This window comes from Sus scrofa, chromosome 12 (genome assembly GCF_054392235.1).
Source record: "Sus scrofa isolate SSC_HxYL_T2T_F1_AM1 chromosome 12, Sscrofa_HxYL_maternal_Yorkshire_Landrace_v2.0, whole genome shotgun sequence".
NCBI classification, from domain to species: Eukaryota; Metazoa; Chordata; class Mammalia; order Artiodactyla; family Suidae; genus Sus; species Sus scrofa.
Genome location: NC_139394.1, coordinates 56691483 through 56710545, shown reverse-complemented (window position 1 = coordinate 56710545; position 19063 = coordinate 56691483). Strand labels below are relative to the sequence as shown.

The following is a 19063-nucleotide window of genomic DNA, read 5'->3' as shown; positions in this document are numbered from 1 at the left end:
ATTATTATCATCATTATTTGTCTTTTTAAGGCCACACCCATGGCATATGGAGGTTCCCAGGCTAGAGGTCAAAACGGAACCTACACCACAGCCATAGCAACGCCAGATCTGAGCCATGACTGCCACCTACACCACAGCTCAGGGCAACACCGGATCCTTAATCCACTGAGTGAGGCCAGGGATCGAACCTGCCTCCTCATGGATGCTAGTCAGATTTGTTTCTGCTGAGCCACAATGGGAACTCCAAGAATGCATTATTGATACAAACAAGGAGAGGAAAAAATAGACGGAAAATGGAGACTCCCTTGCAGATACACACACATTCTGATGGAGGAGACCTTGGTCAAAGACAATGTCATTGTCAACAGCCACCAAGGGAGTGCCTGGAACAGCGGAGGGAGCAGTTGCTTGGGGAGAAATATGTCAAGAGAGAGAAAGAGAGGCAGGTGGGCCATTTGGAAGGGAACTCAGGTCAGCAAGGGAGGTGGAGAATGTGGCAGCAGCGCGGAGGCAGGACGAAGAACAGCAGGATGAGGCAGGGCCACCGCAGGCCCACCCAGAAGCAGGCAGGGCATGTCACCCGGTTGGACGTTGCTGCAGAGGATCCTAGCTAGACAGGGAATTGTGATCACATCTGGAAGTTAGACATCACTGGTGACCTTGGGCCTCTAGCTCCTGGGGCCAAGTTTAGGGAGCGTGTCTCCAATGCCCTGGATGGAGGAACTGACAGAGGAGCTGGAGAGCGAGCAGAGAGGGTGGGTATACTCACAGCACTACCCCTGGGGGCCTCCACAAGTGTGCGCGCTGCCTGCCCTCATTCAGTTGAAGCCTCTTCACGTGGCAGCAGAATCTAATGCAGAAAATGAATGCCTGGAGCTCCACGCCTGTTTGGATGCCCAACCTCGTTCCTTGGAAATGGGCCATCACTTGTGTCAGGAACTTCTTGTCCTGAATTTCATACAAACAGCGCAGCAGTTGCACGGAGTAGGGCCACGGGGAGGAATGCTCGTTCTGGACTTCCGATTCGGCCCACAACAGCAATTCCCGATTCCTCTCCTGAGAGGGCTTGGAATGGAGAACATCCTCCATCTCTCTGGCCCCCTGCTCACTCAAAAGGCCGAATAGGAAATGCATGATTGGTGCCCCAAACAGGTGAGGTCTCCTGTATACTTCTAGCAACTTTTTCAAGCTTCCAGTGATGTTAGAATGATCACCTTTCCCTTCCTGATCCCCCAGTACACAGGACATGGCAGCAAAGAACTCCTGGAGACACAGGTGACTGAAGCTGCAGCTCTGAAAGGGGGAGTGCTCTTGAAGAACACCTGCCCTTAAGAGAGTGGCGATGACGCTGCTATCTAATCCATGCTTGGTGAGGTCCTCTATACCAAACAGGGTCTTTCCTTGAAGGATACCCTCCAAAGCTACAGAGCAGACACCCCTCAGCTGAGTCCCAAGGGCCTGAGCTGGGAGAACCTGGGAGAGGTAGTGCAGATAGAGGGCTGTGGTAGTCCTTGACGTCAGAGAGAGTTCCACCCCCAACTCCATCTGGTGCTTCAGGCAAGTGCAGACCAGCCAGGACACCAAAGGCATGAGACACAGAGTCAGGAGTGCTTGGTTTGATTTCACCAAGCGAAAGGCTCTGCTGGCTTGACTTACATCTGTGAAATATCTGTAGAAATATTCTTTCCTAGAAGACTCGGAGAACCCCAGGACCTCCACCCAACGTGGCTGCTTCAAAGAAGGAATGAACTTGTGCAGGGCTGTGGTCCGAGCTGTGATCAGCAGTGAGGCGCCAGGAAGTAGGGTTTTCTCCAGCAAACGGCACAGGAACATCTCCACTAGCCAGTGGAGCAGGCAGGGCTCAGCCCTCTGCTCCTTCGAGACCCATTTCACTTCATCTAAACCATCAAGGATGACGAGCACATATTCTGACCAAGTCAGGATCTTTGCAATGGAGCCTCGGGAGCAACCCGAGGCTTTTATGATTAATTCAGTGAGACTCATTACCTTGCACTGGACCAGCTCTCTGCAGTTGAAGTAGAGGACATACTGGAAGCGGTCCCTGAACAGCTGGTGCTTCTTCCAGGCTCCTGTCACATGCCTGGCCAGGGTTGACTTCCCGATTCCAGCAGCCCCATGCAGAACAACTGTGCGATGCTCTTCCTGGGTACCCAGGTCTGAGCCAAATAAGTCTTTCACCTCAATCAATTGTCCTTTCTCTTGTATCGCCCTGTGACTCCAGCTTCCCCTGAACAGGAACTCGTGGCCTCTGGGGTAAGAGCTGTGTAGAAGTAGCAACTGCTTGAATATTTTTTGGCAATCTTTATCTTTCCATGACTGTGTGAGGCAGGGCCTCTCTATCCACTGGGTGTCCATTCTCTCTCTGATTCCTAAGTACGAGAGGGAAAGATAGAAATAAAAATATAGATTTTTTTTTGGGTCTTTTCTGTCCTTTTAGGGATGCACCTGCAGCATATGGAGGTTCCCAGGCCAGGGATCTAATCAGAACTGTTGCTGCTGGCCTATGCCACAGGCACACCAGATCCGAGCTGCATCTTCAACCTACACCACAGCTCACAGCAACGTTGGATCCTTAACCCACTGAGCGAGGCCAGGGATTGAACCCACAACCTTATGGTTCCTAGTTGGATTCGTTTCTGTTGCACCACGACAGGAACTCCTAAAATAGATTTGTTGGAGTTCCTTTGTGGCACAGTAGGTAGGGATCTGATGTCACCACAGTGGCCATGGGTCTCTGCTGCGGCGTGGGTTTAATCCCTAGCCCAGGAACTTCCACATGCTGCAGGCAAAGCCAAAAAGAATAGATCTGTTCATTTGCATGCTAAAGATGCTGGGGGTGGGGTGGAGGTTGGGGGCACACACAAAAAAAAAAACGACTCACGAACAAAAACCAAAAAAAACCAAAGGGCCATCTCTTACCATTGAGATGGATGCGGAGGAGATGCCTTAGCAGTGGCTAAAACCATGCATTAGGAGCCCATGGGCCTGTGACTACTCTTGTCACTCAGATTACCGTTACCAGAAGGAGACCAATGCAGGGTTTGAAGGTGTGGGTGGCAGTGTTAGGAGAGAGAAGAAGATGAATTCCATCTCTGCCACTCCTAACTAAAATTTTACCTTTGTTTGTTTGCTTTTGTTTTCCACATTTTTTTTCAATATTTCTGAAATTAGAGTATGTTCAGCATAGGATGGCAGGCCATAGTTTCAGTTGGTAGCATTTTCTTTCTTTCTTTTTGTCTTTTTAGGGCTGCACCCGTGGCATATGGGGGTTCCCAGGCCAGGGGTCCAATCGGAGCTGTAGTTGCTGGCCTACGCCACAGCCATAGCAACTTGGGATCCAAGTGGCGTCTGCAACCTACAACTCATGGCAACACCAGATCCTTAACCCACTGAGCAAGGCCAGGGATCGAACCTGCATCCTTATGGACGCTACTCAGTTTTGTTAACTGCTGAGCCAGAACAGGAACTCCTAGGAGACCATTTTTGCCCCCTGACCAAACTTTTCTAAGTTTCCCAGAGCATGAATCACCAAGTCAAGAGTTAACCAATGCCCTTATATCCACATCAGGGCTGAGAGGCCAGAACCCAGCCCAGACCCCTGAAAGCAGGAGGCTCCTGGGACTATGAGGCCACTGGCTGCAGCCCTGAAAAGATGAAAAGAAAAAAGAAAAGGCCTCATGGGAGGAACAAGAGGAAAGAAATGACCATTTACTAAGCATCCATTTTATTTTGGGCTTATGTGTTTTAAACTGTCACAAAAATCCTGCAAGATCGATGTTGGTCATCCAATTTTTTAAATCATAAAGACAAAGAATTTCATTCTCTTAGTAGCTATTCTAAAACTTCTCTCAGTGAAATTTCCTTTATTAGGTAGAAAGTTTGGGGGGGCGGTGCACACCCATGGCATATGGAAGTTCCTGAGCTGGGCATTGAACCTACGCCACAGCAGTGACCCAAGTCACAACAGTGACAGTGTTGCATCCTTAACCTTCTGTGCCACCAGGAAACTCAGGTAGGAAGATTTTGATAAACCACTTGTCTGAAACCTCAAGCCCTCCCTCACTGTGCTCTTATTTTTTTAAAATGTATTTTTCATTTATTTATTTCTTTTTAAGGCTACACCAGGGGCATATGGAAGTTCCTGGGCTAGGGACTGAATCAGAGCTGCAGCTGCTGGCCACAGCCACAGCCACAGCCACACCAGATCCGAGCTGCATCCGTGAACTGCACTGCAGCTTGCAGCAACACTGGATCCTTAACCCACTGAGTGGAGCTGGGGATTGAACCTGCACCCTCATGGATACTAGTCTGGTTCTTAACCTGCTGAGCCACAACATGAACCCCTCCCAGTGTCCTTCTGATGTCAGCCTCCTCCCTCTCCAGCCCTCTGAGCACACCTCCCAGCCCTTTGAGGACCATGTGGGGTCCTGGGAATGCGCTTGTCAAGAAGAGGATCCAGCAATCTACCCCTGCTCCCGCCACCCCCCCCCACCAAGCCTGGGGTTCATCAAATACCCCCACCACCCCGACCTGCAGCAAGCCTCTTAGCCGCAGGCTGGCCTGGGCCTGGATCTCCCTTTGACAAGTCCCAAGTCACTGGCCAGAGGAAGGTCTAGAGGGCTCCCCTGCTGGGGGGCCGGGAGATGCACAGCAGGCTGTGGTGCTTGGTACCCACCTGACTTGTAGGTGGCCTTCCTGGGGGGGATGGCAAACAGCTTCCTCGGCACCTTCCCCTCCCCAGTAAGTCTGCCTAGGTCCCGGGTCTGCTTCTCTCCTTGCTGATCTACTGTGCTTGAGGTCCTCTTCTCTGATTGATCCAGGGATAAAAAGGACTTGCCAAACTTCATTTCAGACTGCTGATCCTGGAACTCCAGCTTTTCCAACAGGCACACGGCCAGCAGATCCTGGGCTTCACCGCCCATTTCTGCCTGGCAGGTGGAGAAAACCTTGGGGTTGTTCGTGGAGAAGGGGGTGGGTGTTGGGTGGTGAGGGGGTCAGGCATTCAGAGGAGAGCAGTCTCCTTTGGCCCTGCCATCTCCTAATGCCAGACTCCTACCAGGATCATTACTCTTGGCCCAGTAAACTCCTATTCAGTATGCAGAGCCCAGTATTGTAAACCCCAGGGCATCTGCAAAAAGATGGTCTTGGAAGCAAAGAAAGGGAGTGGTGGGAACAGCCCTGAGAAGGAGGGGCTCACAGGGGCATGGGAGACCCTGGCAGAGGTCAGGTTACTGGGGGTGCTGGGGTGGGGCCCAGGGCAGTCTGGAGAGTGAGGTGACGAGGATGGGAGGATGGGTGGGTGGGTGCGTGGGGTGTGGGGTACTCACTGTTTCCTCCTCCTCGAAGTCTTCCATCTCCTGGACCCCTGGGACCAAGCCTTGAGGTGCGATGTGGACAGGAGGTGGGGTAGCTGATGGGTGGAGCAGATGATGGGCTTTCAGAGCCAAGCGTTGAGCAGAGAGCTGTCCACCCAAGGTCTCTTCAAACCCCTCTGGGGCTTGGGATCCTGGCCCAGCCAAAGCAGGAACAAAAGTCCCCAAGAGGAACCACGTGGGAGTGTGGCCAGGGAGGGAGGGGCCGGGACAGGCATCTTTTGCAGTGCCTTGGTTTTCGGGGCTTCCTGAGCCACACTGAGCACCCTGCCTTATTAGGAAGGGCACCAGCCTGTGTGTTCAGGCCTGGGGGCTGTCTACTTTGTGGGCAGCTCAGCACTCAGCTAGCAAAACCTCCTGTCTGAACGTGGAAAGGCAACGCTTGCCTCTGGGGAGTAGACATTGCCTAACTCATTTCCTGCTGTGGGTTTTTTTTTTTTTTTTTTTTTTTTTTTTCTCTTTAGGGCTGCACATACAGTGTATGGAAGTTCCCAGGCTAGGGGTCGAATTGGAGCTGCAGCTGCTGGCCTACACCACAGCCACAGCAACTTGGGATCTGAGCCACGTCTGTGACCTACACCACAGCTCATGGCAATGCTGGATCCTTAACCCACTGAGCAAGGCTAGGGATCGAACACACAACTTCATGGATCCTGGTTGGGTTTGTTTTTGCTGAGCTACAACGGGAACTCATCATTTCCTTTTCTGGAGATGCCTTGATTTGACTCGGCCTGGAGGGGCCCAGGCAAAAGGAGCTTCAGGCCCCTGGACACTGGACACAGAGGCTTGCCTGGACAGACTCCTTATGTGATTGATTTATTTCTCTGAGCCTCAGTTGCTCATCTATCAAATGGGACAGCATAGGTTTGCCAAGTGGCTAGAATTAAATCAAAGCTCTTAGTAACTTAAACATGTCGTACAAATGTTAGGTTTTTTGTTTGTTTGTTTTAAATAAACAATAAGCACAGTGAAGGACACCGAGACCCTGCCTAGTGGGAGAGGTATGGCCTGGAAGAGATATGCTTTTTTTTTTTTTTTTTTTTTTTAAATCTTCCTGACACCAACTCTCTGGACAGCAGCCAGGGGTTCCACAACTCAATTAGCTTTTCTTTCTTTTCTTTTCTTTTCTTTTTTTTTTTTTGGCCACACCTGTATCATGTGGACATTCCCAGGCCAGGGATCAAACCCGTGTCACAGTAGCGACCCAAGGCACTGCGGGGACAGTGCCAGATCCTTAACCTGCCGTGCCACAAGAGAACTCTCAATTCACTTCTGACACTAACCACCTGGAGTGAATGCAGACCCCATGGTTGAAGGGCTCAGCCCTATAGGACTGCGCCCACTTCTGATGTAAGTTGCAGGTGGGGTGCCCGGATTCTGTATTTTTCTGTCTGACGAGGTCCTTAGGACACCTCCTCAGGTTTGATAATTTGCCAGAACAGTTCAGTTCAGTTCAGGAAAACATGCTACTTAACCATTTCTTGCAAAGGATACAACTCGGGAACAGCCAGATGGAAGCAAGGGCCAGAAGTAGCTGGAGAGGTTTTCAGAGAGGCGTCATTACACAGCACAGCTGATGAAATCACCGGCCTTGGTGGTGAACTTAATCCACAGCCCCACTCCCTGGAGACCGGGACCATTTGTTTTGAAACACAACGTACGTCTTTTTCTACAGCAGGCTTCATTTTTGTGTTATGTAATCCTTGTTGCACCCCAAAGCATCCTGTGAATATCCTTGCCTGTGCCTTCTGGAATAATGCTCATATATCCTGGGGTTGAGTCCCAGAAGCAGAATCCAGAGGCTATGCACCTTTCACTTAAAGCCTTGACCAAGCACACTTTGAAGTGACCGAACACACTCGCGTCCAGCTCTTAAGGAAGCACTGCTCCCCACCTCCCGACTTGCTGAAACAGAGGAAGTGCAGTTTACCTGCTGATACACTTTTCTTGCTGCTACAGCAAGTAATATACAGTTACAATAAGAGAAAGATACAGTAAGAGTAATATTGTATATAAGTAATATACCATAAGATACAATTTATGCTGATAGAGGAAGTGCAATTTAATCTCCTGTGTGGGGGAAAGGAGGCTTCCTGGTGTTTGAACCTGGATTTCCCATGCATGGCGGAGTGGCGGGGGATGCCTAGATGTTCCTGTTCCCAGAGCCCTCTCCTTCTCTAGCTGCACTCACTCCTCTGGGCTCATGACTTTAAATGCCCTCCGTGGGCAAATGACTCCCATGTTTGTATCTTCAGCCTTGACCATGCCTCTGAATTCCACCGCCTTTACCAACACCGCCACCCCCCCAACCTCTCCATCCACAACCTCTCCATCACAGCTGTCTCCAACTGAGCACCTCTGGATGGAGCTCCCAATCTTACCGCCTCCTTTCCTCCCCGACAGCCTGACCTGCACACCGGTTCTCCATCTCAGTAAATGATTGCTTGGGACAAAGCATCAGCATCATTTCTGACTCCTCTCTTTTCCTCAAGCCTCGCATCTGTCATCTAGTCCTGTTGCTGCCAGCCAGGTCCAGACCACCATCGCCTTGTGCCCAGATCACCATCGCCTTGTGCCCAGATCACAGCCTTAGCTTCCTAACAGCGCCCACTCCCCGTCTCTGATGTTACCCCGTTAATGTCTCCTCTCAGTCAAGCGGCCAGAATTACCTATTTTAAACACAGTTCAGAGAGTTCCTGTCGTGGCTCAGCAGTAACAAACCTGACTAGTATCCATGAGTGATGCGGGTTCAATCCTTGGCCTCGCTCAGTGGGTTAAGGATCCTGTGTTGCCGTGAGCTGCGGTGTAAATTGCAGACACGGCTCGGATCCCATGTGGCTGTGGCCGGCAGCTGTAGCTCTGATTAGACCCCTAGCCTGGGAACTTCCATATGCCATGGGCGCGGCCCTAAAAAGAAAAAACAAACCACATGATTCAGGCTCAGGCCACTTCTTTGCTCAAAACCTTCCAATACACCCCATTTCACACAGAGTAACCAAGGTTCTCCAATGGCTCATGAGGCCCCAAATGCCCTGAGCCCTGTTATCTTTCTGGCTCCAGACTCCTTTCTTTCTTTTTTTCTTGTCTTTTGGCCTCTTCTAGGGCCGCTCCTGCGCGGCATATGGAGGTTCCCAGGTTAGGGGGTCTAATCAGAGCCTATGCCAGGGCCACAGCAACGCAGGATCTGAGCCGCGTCTGCAACCTATGAAAGGATGAAAATGCAACCTGACTCTCCCAGAACCCAGGAAGTTAATAAGAAGCTCTAAATGCCCTCGAATTCCAGACCCTGTTCCCTATAGGTAAAAGATCATACTTTTTGCTGTTTTAGGGCTTGCTTTCTGCTCTGTACAAAACTTTGTGGAAGGGGAAAAACAGGCCCCTGAGTATGTGCCTCTATGCTTGAAACTTCTTGAAACTGCTCCTAACTGCTTGTTTGGCTTCTGTAAACCTGCTTGCATAAGATAAAAAGAGGAGAAGTCAATTGCCTAACGGACCCCAGTAAGATCGGGCGTGCCACAAAATGTTGAAGATCCTGATAAATATATCTTGGTGACAATATGTCTCCCCCACCCAGAGACAGGCACAAACATGTAACTCCAGAACAACTTAAAATTAATTGGTCCACAAAGCGCGGGCTCTCGAAGTTTTGAATTGACTGGTTTGCGATATTTTAAAAATGATTAGTTTGTAAAAGCGCGGGCTTTGTTGTGAACCCCATAAAAGCTGTCCCGACTCCACACTCGGGGCCGCAGTCCTCTACCCCTGCGTGGCGTACGACTGTGGGCCCCAGCGCGCTCGGAATAAAAATCCTCTTGCTGTTTGCATCAAGACCGCTTCTCGTGAGTGATTTGGGGTGTCGCCTCTTCCAAGTCAGGACGAGAGGGATTTTAACTCGACTGGGCTTTCATTTTGGTGCGTTGGCCGGGAAACCCGCGACTACCCCTCACACCCGAGAACCGACTTGGAGGTAAAGGGATCCCCTTTGGAACGTGTGAGTGTGTGTGTCGGCTGGCGTCTCTGTTCTGAGTGTCTGTTTTCGGTGATGCGCGCTTTCAGTTTGCAGCTGTCCTCTCAGACCGTCAGGACTGGGGGACTGTGATCAGCAGACGTGCTAGGAGGATCACAGGCTGCCACCCTGGGGGACGCCCCGGGAGGTGGGGAGAGCCAGGGACGCCTGGTGGTCTCCTTCTGTCGGTCAGAGGACCGAGTTCTGTTGTTGAAGCGAAAGCTTCCCCTTCCGCGGCCGTCCGACTCTTTTGCCTGCCTGTGGAAGACGCGGACGGGTCGCGTGTGTCTGGATCTGTTGGTTTCTGTTTTGTGTGTCTTTGTCTTGTGCATCCTTGTCTACAGTTTTAATATGGGACAGACGGTGACGACCCCTCTTAGTTTGACTCTCGACCATTGGACTGAAGTTAAATCCAGGGCTCATAATTTGTCAGTTCAGGTTAAGAAGGGACCTTGGCAGACTTTCTGTGTCTCTGAATGGCCGACATTCGATGTTGGATGGCCATCAGAGGGGACCTTTAATTCTGAGATTATCCTGGCTGTTAAAGCAATTATTTTTCAGACTGGACCCGGCTCTCATCACGATCAGGAGCCCTATATCCTTACGTGGCAAGATTTGGCAGAGGATCCTCCGCCATGGGTTAAACCATGGCTGAATAAGCCAAGAAAGCCAGGTCCCCGAATTCTGGCTCTTGGAGAGAAAAACAAACACTCGGCTGAAAAAGTCAAGCCCTCTCCTCATATCTACCCCGAGATTGAGGAGCCGCCGGCTTGGCCGGAACCCCAATCTGTTCCCCCACCCCCTTATCCGGCACAGGGTGCTGCGAGGGGACCCTCTGCTCCTCCTGGAGCTCCGGCGGTGGAGGGACCTGCTGCAGGGACTCGGAGCCGGAGGGGCGCCACCCCGGAGCGGACAGAAGAGATCGCGACATTACTGCTGCGCACGTACGGCCCTCCCATACCGGGGGGCCAATTGCAGCCCCTCCAGTATTGGCCCTTTTCTTCTGAAGATCTCTATAATTGGAAAACTAACCATCCCCCTTTTTTGGAGGATCCCCAACGCCTCACGGGGTTGGTGGAGTCCCTTATGTTCTCTCACCAGCCTACTTGGGATGACTGTCAACAGCTGCTGCAGACACTCTTCACAACCGAGGAGCGAGAGAGAATTCTGTTAGAGGCTAGAAAAAATGTTCCTGGGGCCGACGGGCGACCCACGCAGTTGCAAAATGAGATTGACATGGGATTTCCCTTGACTCGCCCCAGTTGGGACTACAACACGGCTGAAGGTAGGGAGAGCTTGAAAATCTATCGCCAGGCTCTGGTGGTGGGTCTCCGGGGCGCCTCAAGATGGCCCACTAACTTGGCTAAGGTAAGAGAGGTGATGCAGGGACCGAATGAACCTCCCTCGGTTTTTCTTGAGAGGCTCATGGAAGCCTTCAGGCGGTTCACCCCTTTTGATCCTACCTTGGAGGCCCAGAAAGCCTCAGTGGCCCTGGCCTTCATAGGACAGTCAGCCCTGGATATCAGAAAGAAGCTTCAGAGACTGGAAGGGTTACAGGAGGCTGAGTTACATGATCTAGTGAAGGAGGCAGAGAAAGTGTATTACAAAAGGGAGACAGAAGAAGAAAGGGAACAAAGAAAAGAGAGAGAAAGAGAGGAAAGGGAGGAAAGACGTAATAAACAGCAAGAGAAGAATTTGACTAAGATCTTGGCTGCAGTGGTTGAAGGGAAAAGCAATAGGGAAAGAGAGAGAGATTTTAGGAAAATTAGGTCAGGCCCTAGACAGTCAGGGAACCTGGGCAATAGGACCCCACTCGACAAGGACCAATGTGCATATTGTAAAGGAAAAGGACACTGGGCAAGGGACTGCCCCAAGAAGGGAAACAAAGGACTGAAGGTCTTAGCTCTGGAAGAAGATAAAGACTAAGGAGGACGGGGTTCGGACCCCCTCCCCGAGCCCAGGGTAACTTTAAAGGTGGAGGGGCAACCAGTTGAGTTTCTGGTTGATACCGGAGCTAAACATTCAGTGCTACTACAGCCATTAGGAAAACTAAAAGATAAAAAATCCTGGGTGATGAGTGCCACAGGGCAACAACAGTATCCATGGACTACCCAAAGAACAGTTGACTTGGGAGTGGGACGGGTAACCCACTCATTTCTGGTCATCCCTGAGTGCCCAGCACCCCTCTTAGGTAGAGACTTACTGACCAAGATGGGAGCACAAATTTCTTTTGAACAAGGAAAACCAGAAGTGTCTGCAAATAACAAACCTATCACTGTGTTGACCCTCCAATTAGATGACGAATATCGACTATATTCTCCCCTAGTAAAGCCTGATCAAAATATACAATTCTGGTTGGAACAGTTTCCCCAAGCCTGGGCAGAAACCGCAGGGATGGGTTTGGCAAAGCAAGTTCCCCCACAGGTTATTCAACTGAAGGCCAGTGCTACACCAGTGTCAGACAGACAGTACCCCTTGAGTAAAGAAGCTCGAGAAGGAATTCGGCCGCATGTTCAAAGATTAATCCAACAGGGCATCCTAGTTCCTGTCCAATCTCCCTGGAATACTCCCCTGCTACCGGTTAGAAAGCCTGGGACCAATGACTATCGACCAGTACAGGACTTGAGAGAGGTCAATAAATGGGTGCAGGATATACACCCAACAGTCCCGAACCCTTATAACCTCTTGTGTGCTCTCCCACCCCAACGGAGCTGGTATACAGTATTGGACTTAAAGGATGCCTTCTTCTGCCTGAGACTACATCCCACTAGCCAAGCACTTTTTGCCTTTGAATGGAGAGATCCAGGTGCGGGAAGAACCGGGCAGCTCACTTGGACCCGACTGCCCCAAGGGTTCAAAAACTCCCTGACCATCTTTGACGAAGCCCTACACAGAGACCTGGCCAACTTCAGGATCCAACACCCCCAGGTGACCCTCCTCCAGTACGTGGATGACCTGCTTCTGGCGGGAGCCACCAAACAGGACTGCTTAGAAGGTATGAAGGCACTACTGCTGGAATTGTCTGACCTAGGCTACAGAGCCTCCGCTAAGAAGGCCCAGATTTGCAGGAGAGAGGTAACATACTTGGGGTACAGTTTGCGGGGCGGGCAGCGATGGCTGACGGAGGCACGGAAGAAAACTGTAGTCCAGATACCGGCCCCAACCACAGCCAAACAAGTGAGAGAGTTTTTGGGGACAGCTGGATTTTGCAGACTGTGGATCCCGGGGTTTGCGACCTTAGCAGCCCCACTCTACCCGCTAACCAAAGAAAAAGGGGAATTCTCCTGGGCTCCTGAGCACCAGAAGGCATTTGATGCTATCAAAAAGGCCCTGCTGAGAGCACCTGCTCTGGCCCTCCCTGACGTGACTAAACCCTTTACCCTTTATGTGGATGAGCGTAAGGGAGTAGCCCGGGGAGTTTTAACCCAAACTCTAGGACCATGGAGGAGACCTGTTGCCTACCTGTCAAAGAAGCTCGATCCTGTAGCCAGTGGTTGGCCCGTATGCCTGAAGGTTATCGCAGCTGTGGCCATACTGGTCAAGGACGCTGACAAATTGACTTTGGGACAGAATATAACTGTAACAGCCCCCCATGCGTTGGAGAACATCGTTCGGCAGCCCCCAGACCGATGGATGACCAACGCCCGCATGACCCACTATCAAAGCCTGCTTCTCACAGAGAGGGTCACGTTCGCTCCACCAGCCGCTCTCAACCCTGCCACTCTTCTGCCTGAAGAGGCTGATGAACCAGTGACTCATGATTGCCATCAACTATTGATTGAGGAGACTGGGGTCCGCAAGGACCTTACAGACATACCGCTGACTGGAGAAGTGCTAACCTGGTTCACTGACGGAAGCAGCTATGTGGTGGAAGGTAAGAGGATGGCTGGGGCGGCGGTGGTGGACGGGACCCGCACGATCTGGGCCAGCAGCCTGCCGGAAGGAACTTCAGCACAAAAGGCTGAGCTCATGGCCCTCACGCAAGCTTTGCGGCTGGCCGAAGGGAAATCCATAAACATTTATACGGACAGCAGGTATGCCTTTGCGACTGCACACGTACACGGGGCCATCTATAAGCAAAGGGGGTTGCTTACCTCAGCAGGGAGGGAAATAAAGAACAAAGAGGAAATTCTAAGCCTATTAGAAGCCTTACATTTGCCAAAAAGGCTAGCTATTATACACTGTCCTGGACATCAGAAAGCCAAAGATCCCATATCCAGAGGGAACCAGATGGCTGACCGGGTTGCCAAGCAGGCAGCCCAGGGTGTTAACCTTCTGCCTATAATAGAAACACCCAAAGCCCCAGAACCCGGACGACAGTACACCCTAGAAGACTGGCAAGAGATAAAAAAGATAGACCAGTTCTCTGAAACTCCGGAGGGGACCTGCTATACCTCAGATGGGAAGGAAATCCTGCCCCACAAAGAAGGGTTAGAATATGTCCAACAGATACATCGTCTAACCCACCTAGGAACTAAACACCTGCAGCAGTTGGTCAGAACATCCCCTTATCATGTTCTGAGGCTACCAGGAGTGGCTGACTCGGTGGTCAAACATTGTGTGCCCTGCCAGCTGGTTAATGCTAATCCTTCCAGAATACCTCCAGGAAAGAGATTAAGGGGAAGCCACCCAGGCGCTCACTGGGAAGTGGACTTCACTGAGGTAAAGCCGGCTAAATACGGAAACAAATATCTATTGGTTTTTGTAGACACCTTTTCAGGATGGGTAGAGGCTTATCCTACTAAGAAAGAGACTTCAACCGTGGTAGCTAAGAAAATACTGGAGGAAATTTTTCCAAGATTTGGAATACCTAAGGTAATAGGGTCAGACAATGGTCCAGCTTTCGTTGCCCAGGTAAGTCAGGGACTGGCCAAGATATTGGGGATTGATTGGAAACTGCATTGTGCATACAGACCCCAAAGCTCAGGACAGGTAGAGAGGATGAATAGAACCATTAAAGAGACCCTTACCAAATTGACCACAGAGACTGGCATTAATGATTGGATAGCTCTCCTGCCCTTTGTGCTTTTTAGGGTTAGGAACACCCCTGGACAGTTTGGGCTGACCCCCTATGAATTGCTCTACGGGGGACCCCCCCCCCGTTGGCAGAAATTGCCTTTGCACATAGTGCTGATGTGCTGCTTTCCCAGCCTTTGTTCTCTAGGCTCAAGGCGCTCGAGTGGGTGAGGCAGCGAGCGTGGAAGCAGCTCCGGGAGGCCTACTCAGGAGGAGACTTGCAAGTTCCACATCGCTTCCAAGTTGGGGATTCAGTCTATGTTAGACGCCACCATGCAGGAAACCTCGAGACTCGGTGGAAGGGCCCTTATCTCGTACTTTTGACCACACCAACAGCTGTGAAAGTCGAAGGAATCCCCACCTGGATCCATGCATCCCACGTTAAGCCGGTGCCACCTCCCGATTCGGGGTGGAAAGCCGAAAAGACTGAAAATCCCCTTAAGCTTCGCCTCCATCGCGTGGTTCCTTACTCTGTCAATAACTCCTCAAGTTAATGGTAAACGCCTTGTGGACAGCCCGAACTCCCATAAACCCTTATCTCTCACCTGGTTACTTACTGACTCCGGTACAGGTATTAATATTAACAGCACTCAAGGGGAGGCTCCCTTAGGGACCTGGTGGCCTGAGGTATATGTCTGCCTTCGATCAGTAATCCCTGGTCTCAGTGACCAGGCCACACCCCCCGATGTACTCCGTGCTTACGGGTTTTATGTTTGCCCAGGACCCCCAAATAATGAAGAATATTGTGGAAATCCTCAGGATTTCTTTTGCAAGCAATGGAGCTGCGTAACTTCTAATGATGGGAATTGGAAATGGCCAGTCTCTCAGCAAGACAGAGTAAGTTACTCTTTTGTTAACAATCCTACCAGTTATAATCAATTTAATTATGGCCATGGGAGATGGAAAGATTGGCAACAGCGGGTACAAAAAGATGTACGAAATAAGCAAATAAGCTGTCATTCGTTAGACCTAGATTACTTAAAAATAAGTTTCACTGAAAAAGGAAAACAAGAAAATATGCAAAAGTGGGTAAATGGTATGTTTTGGGGAATAGTGTACTATGGAGGCTCTGGGAGAAAGAAAGGATCTGTTCTGACTATTCGCCTCAGAATAGAAACTCAGATGGAACCTCCGGTTGCTATAGGACCAAATAAGGGTTTGGCCGAACAAGGACCTCCAATCCAAGAACAGAGGCCATCTCCTAACCCCTCTGATTACAATACAACCTCTGGATCAGTCCCCACTGAGCCTAACATCACTATTAAAACAGGGGCGAAACTTTTTAGCCTCATCCAGGGAGCTTTTCAAGCTCTTAACTCCACGACTCCAGAGGCTACCTCTTCTTGTTGGCTTTGCTTAGCTTCGGGCCCACCTTACTATGAGGGAATGGCTAGAGGAGGGAAATTCAATGTGACAAAGGAACATAGAGACCAATGTACATGGGGATCCCAAAATAAGCTTACCCTTACTGAGGTTTCTGGAAAAGGCACCTGCATAGGGAGGGTTCCCCCATCCCACCAACACCTTTGTAACCACACTGAAGCCTTTAATCGAACCTCTGAGAGTCAGTATCTGGTACCTGGTTATGACAGGTGGTGGGCATGTAATACTGGATTAACCCCTTGTGTTTCCACCTTGGTTTTCAACCAAACTAAAGACTTTTGCGTTATGGTCCAAATTGTCCCCCGGGTGTACTACTATCCCGAAAAAGCAGTCCTTGATGAATATGACTATAGATATAATCGGCCAAAAAGAGAGCCCATATCCCTGACACTAGCTGTAATGCTCGGATTGGGAGTGGCTGCAGGCGTGGGAACAGGAACGGCTGCCCTAATCACAGGACCACAACAGCTGGAGAAAGGACTTAGTAACCTACCTCGAATTGTAACGGAAGATCTCCAAGCCCTAGAAAAATCTGTCAGTAACCTGGAGGAATCCCTAACCTCCTTATCTGAAGTGGTTCTACAGAACAGAAGGGGGTTAGATCTGTTATTTCTAAAAGAAGGAGGGTTATGTGTAGCCTTAAAAGAGGAATGCTGCTTTTATGTGGATCATTCAGGAGCTATCAGGGACTCCATGAGCAAGCTCAGAGAAAGGTTAGAAAAACATCACAAAGAAAAAGAGGCTGGCCAAGGATGGTTTGAGGGATGGTTCAACAAGTCCCCATGGGTGACCACCCTGCTTTCTGCTCTAACAGGACCCCTAGTAATACTGCTCCTGTTGCTTACAGTTGGGCCTTGCTTAATTAATCGGTTTGTTGCCTTTGTTAGAGAACAAGTGAGTGCAGTTCGGATCATGGTACTTAGACAGCAGTACCAAGGCCTTCCAAGCTAAGGAAAAACTGACCTTTAGCCTTCCTAGTTCTAAGATTAGAACTATTAACAAGAGAAGAAGTGGGGAATGAAAGGATGAAAATGCAACCTGACTCTCCCAGAACCCAGGAAGTTAATAAGAAGCTCTAAATGCCCTCGAATTCCAGACCCTGTTCCCTATAGGTAAAAGATCATACTTTTTGCTGTTTTAGGGCTTGCTTTCTGCTCTGTACAAAACTTTGTGGAAGGGGAAAAACAGGCCCCTGAGTATGTGCCTCTATGCTTGAAACTTCTTGAAACTGCTCCTAACTGCTTGTTTGGCTTCTGTAAACCTGCTTGCATAAGATAAAAAGAGGAGAAGTCAATTGCCTAACGGACCCCAGTAAGATCGGGCGTGCCACAAAATGTTGAAAATCCTGATAAATATATCTTGGTGACAATATGTCTCCCCCACCCAGAGACAGGCACAAACATGTAACTCCAGAACAACTTAAAATTAATTGGTCCACAAAGCGCGGGCTCTCGAAGTTTTGAATTGACTGGTTTGCGATATTTTAAAAATGATTAGTTTGTAAAAGCGCGGGCTTTGTTGTGAACCCCATAAAAGCTGTCCCGACTCCACACTCGGGGCCGCAGTCCTCTACCCCTGCGTGGCGTACGACTGTGGGCCCCAGCGCGCTCGGAATAAAAATCCTCTTGCTGTTTGCATCAAGACCGCTTCTCGTGAGTGATTTGGGGTGTCGCCTCTTCCAAGTCAGGACGAGAGGGATTTTAACTCGACTGGGCTTTCACCTACACCACAGGTCATAGCAACACTGGATCCTTAACCCACTGAGCAAAGCCAGGGATTGAACCCACAACCTCATTGTTCCCAGTTGGATTCCTTAACCACTGAGCCATGACAGGAACTCCTTTCTGTTCTGTAAGCACAGGGAGTAGCCTCTCACCACAGGGCCTTTGCACAGGCTTTTCCATCCTCTTGGAATGATTTTCCCCAGAGAACCAGAGGGCTTGTTACCTTGCCTCCTATAAGGCAGCACCTCCTTGCCGCCCCCATCCCCACCCCCCCCGCACCCCTGCCCACTTTATTTTTTTGCACAGAGCTCCACCATCTGACCTCATAGATTTATTCGCTTACTTTCTGCCACTTTCACCTGCCAATAGTATGTTAGCTCTCTGAAGGCAGGGACTCTGATTACTTTGCTCTTGTAATACCTGCCCCTAGGACAGTGCCTGGCCAACACTTTTGGTGCAGTAAAAGCTGCAGGAATTGAATGCCTTTTGAACTATTTCCTCTTTATCTTTCTAAGCAGCTGTTCTTTCTGACCAATTGATGGCACTCAAATACTTTCTACGCATTGAAACAGTGTCCTAAGTTTTGTTAATGGGACCCACAGGGGCTCCCCCTGCTGAGACCTGAATTTTTTAAAATGATGTTCCTGCTTTGGGTCTTTGCTCTCTTCCTGAGGCTTCACAGCCTTTTAGGAACACATTAAAAAGGACCACTTTTTAGGAGCACATTAAATTAGGACCACCTTTGTTAAAATAATGCTACTTTCAACTAAAAATTAATGTGGGAGGATCAGCATATGTCTCACACCCCACCAGCGTAAGCGATGCTTCTTTTTTATATCCAAATCATTACAACATGAACCCAAACCCAAAAAACTTCAGGAAGTTGGCCTCCTTAAAATTTCCCTCTTGGGAGTTTCCGTTAGGGCTTGGTGGGTTAAGAATCCTACTGCAGTGGCTCAGGTCACTATGGAGGCAAGGGTTTGATGCCCAGCCTGGAGCAGTGGGTTAAATGATCCAGTGTTTCCACAGCTGTGGCTCTGATCCAATTCCTGGCGTAGAAACTTCCATATGCCGAGGATGCGGCCATTAAAGAAAATATTTTCCAAGAATTCCCATCATGGTTCAGTGGAAACTAACCTGACTAGGATCCATGAAGATGTGGCTTTGATACCTGGCCTCAATCAGTGGGTTAAGGATCTGGTATTGCCGTGAGCTGTGGTTTAGGTCTCAGACACGGATTAGATCCAGAGTTGCTGTGGCTGTGGTGTAGGCTGGCACCTGTAGCACCTATACAAACCCACTTGCTTGGAAAACCTCCATATGCTTCAGGGGCACATTAAGACAAAAAAACTTCCCCCCCCCAAAAAAATCCCACTTTCTAGATATATCTGAAGAAAGTCCCTGGGGAGACAGTGAAATCTGTCCTCAGTTTCCTCACTAAAATCCCACCCCACCTGAACGTGCTACACCCTTGGACTGATATGCTGGCTCTCTCGGGAATCCAAGACGATCGGATGGACACATAGGCACCGAGAGTCAGG

General features: G+C 49.9%; 2 protein-coding genes across 46 annotated transcripts in view; one reads left to right on the top strand and one right to left on the bottom strand.

Annotated features, from left to right (window-relative positions):
- The window catches only part of NLRP1 (NLR family pyrin domain containing 1), a 632803-nt gene that overhangs the window by 32544 nt on the left and 581196 nt on the right, over positions 1 to 19063 (bottom strand). For 10 of the 45 annotated variants that reach the window (XR_014821719.1, XR_014821724.1, XM_084985797.1 and 7 more), the window contains 3 exons: positions 5349 to 5431; positions 4697 to 4967; positions 770 to 2390 (listed from right to left, as the gene is read on the bottom strand). Coding sequence is in view for 23 of the 45 variants with exons in the window: in XM_084985792.1 (XP_084841918.1) it covers positions 770 to 2390; positions 4697 to 4967; positions 5349 to 5431 (1975 nt within the window). In the remaining 22 variants the exon portion in view is untranslated. Of the gene's footprint in view, positions 1 to 769; positions 2391 to 4696; positions 4968 to 5348; positions 5515 to 6868; positions 7017 to 8062; positions 8263 to 19063 lie in introns of those variants that run through there. The other 35 variants (XR_014821716.1, XR_014821720.1, XR_014821725.1 and 32 more) reach the window with 9 other exon arrangements.
- On the top strand, positions 9484 to 17439 carry LOC146398359 (uncharacterized). Its single transcript, XM_084985922.1, has 3 exons — positions 9484 to 10684; positions 12200 to 13273; positions 14550 to 17439. Exons 1-3 carry the CDS (start codon positions 9751 to 9753, stop codon positions 14561 to 14563), a joined length of 2022 nt encoding a protein of 673 aa, XP_084842048.1. The 5' UTR covers positions 9484 to 9750; the 3' UTR covers positions 14564 to 17439.